Below are 1,432 nucleotides of genomic sequence, written 5' to 3'. Positions count from 1 at the left end.
TCACTTCCAACCTGAACCATTTTATGGTTCAGTGATTCTGTGACAGAGCAGCAGGGACAGTTCACCCATCTGTAGTGTGCCAGCCCCAGCAATTTGGGATTATTGTTATTATTACCATTTTTATTACTACTATTATTATTATTATTAAACCACGTGATGGAGAGGATGGGTGGAGAACAGACCCTCTTTGAAGACTAACTCAAAGAGCCCTCCTGGGTCACACCGCTGCTGCCGCGGTCCTCAGTGCGGAGTGCTCAGGGCAGAAGATGCTCGGGCGGGTGCTCAAGGTTGTTTTGTCTGTGTGTCGTCCCCTCCATCACATCTAGGGTAGCTGCGGTGGCTCTGGGGACCCCGGTGAATACAACCTCCGCTCACGCACCGTGGTCTGCGGCACATGCGGTCAGCCGGCCGACAAGCCGGGCGGTCAGAACACCGGTGTCAACACCGTGTCCTCGGGCTCCTCCACTTCCAGCGTGACCGTCACCCGCAGCTACCGCAGCATTGGTGACTCCGGCATCGGCCTTGGGGACACCCTGATGTCCAGGAACTACCTCCTGGGGAACTCCAACCCCCGTAGGCAGGTCAGTGGCGTTCCCGGGCACCGGGTCCAGGTTGTCCCTGTCCTGCTGGATCTCCACCCTGTCTCTGCATCAGCCTCCCTCGACAAGGCGGGGGTCCCTTCCCCTCCTTCCTCTTCCTCCTCTCTGCTTTTCCTCTTGTCCCGGGGCACCTTCGGGCTTGCAGAAGCCCTTCTGTAAGGGGAGCGTGGGGTTGGAAAAGGAGGTAGCCAAAGCATCCCCCCCACCCCATCCCACACTCGGCCCCCGGAGCATCCCTCAACCTCCGCCGCTCTCCTCCCACCGCTGCCAGGCATCATTCGTGCCGGGAACCTGAATATTTCAGCACTTGAGCATTAATACCCTCAGTATTAGTCAATATTGTTACCCTAATTCTCAAATTTCTGACTTCAGTGCTATAAATACCCCAGCCGAGGGGCATCTGTTATACGCCAAGGGCCGGGGCAGAGGGGAGCTGGGGGCACACGTGCTCCGGGCACTGCGGACATCCAGAGGGTCCCGCACGGGCACCGCTGTCTCCTTCACGGCCAGAGCGGATGGGTACTAACACTGGCTTAATTTTAATGTTCTTCTTTTTCTTTCTTCCTCCCAGGCTCAGGCTGTGCAAAACTGCAGCATCATGTAACTCCGTGGCACCATTCCTGTGTTTCCTGGCCGTCTCGAGCTAGTTTTTTCCCAAAGCAAAACAAATTTTTTTTTTTTCCTTTAAAAAAGTGATACCAAAAACCATGGTTGGGTTTTTTTTTGTTTTCTATAGCAGGAATTTTATATATATATATATATATATTAAAAATGATAAAAGATTTGATTTTTTTTTTTTTTTAAAAAAAAAAAATATATTTCTATAAAAAAAC

At 51.7% G+C, this 1,432-nt stretch overlaps 1 protein-coding gene across 1 annotated transcript in view; it reads left to right on the top strand.

Moving 5' to 3' along the window:
* The window catches only part of LMNA (lamin A/C), a 6,497-nt gene extending 5,294 nt beyond the window's left edge, over positions 1–1,203 (top strand). Inside the window, exons 10-11 of the mRNA XM_009890586.1 lie at positions 327–581; positions 1,177–1,203. Coding sequence (XP_009888888.1) covers positions 327–581; positions 1,177–1,203 — 282 coding nt within the window. The remainder of the gene's footprint in view (positions 1–326; positions 582–1,176) is intronic.
* Positions 1,204–1,432: the final 229 nt, after the last annotated feature.

This window comes from Charadrius vociferus, unplaced genomic scaffold (genome assembly GCF_000708025.1).
Source record: "Charadrius vociferus isolate BGI_N301 unplaced genomic scaffold, ASM70802v2 scaffold1158, whole genome shotgun sequence".
NCBI classification, from domain to species: Eukaryota; Metazoa; Chordata; class Aves; order Charadriiformes; family Charadriidae; genus Charadrius; species Charadrius vociferus.
The sequence above is the reverse complement of the archived record's forward strand: the minus strand, read 5'-3'. Positions and strand labels throughout refer to the sequence as shown.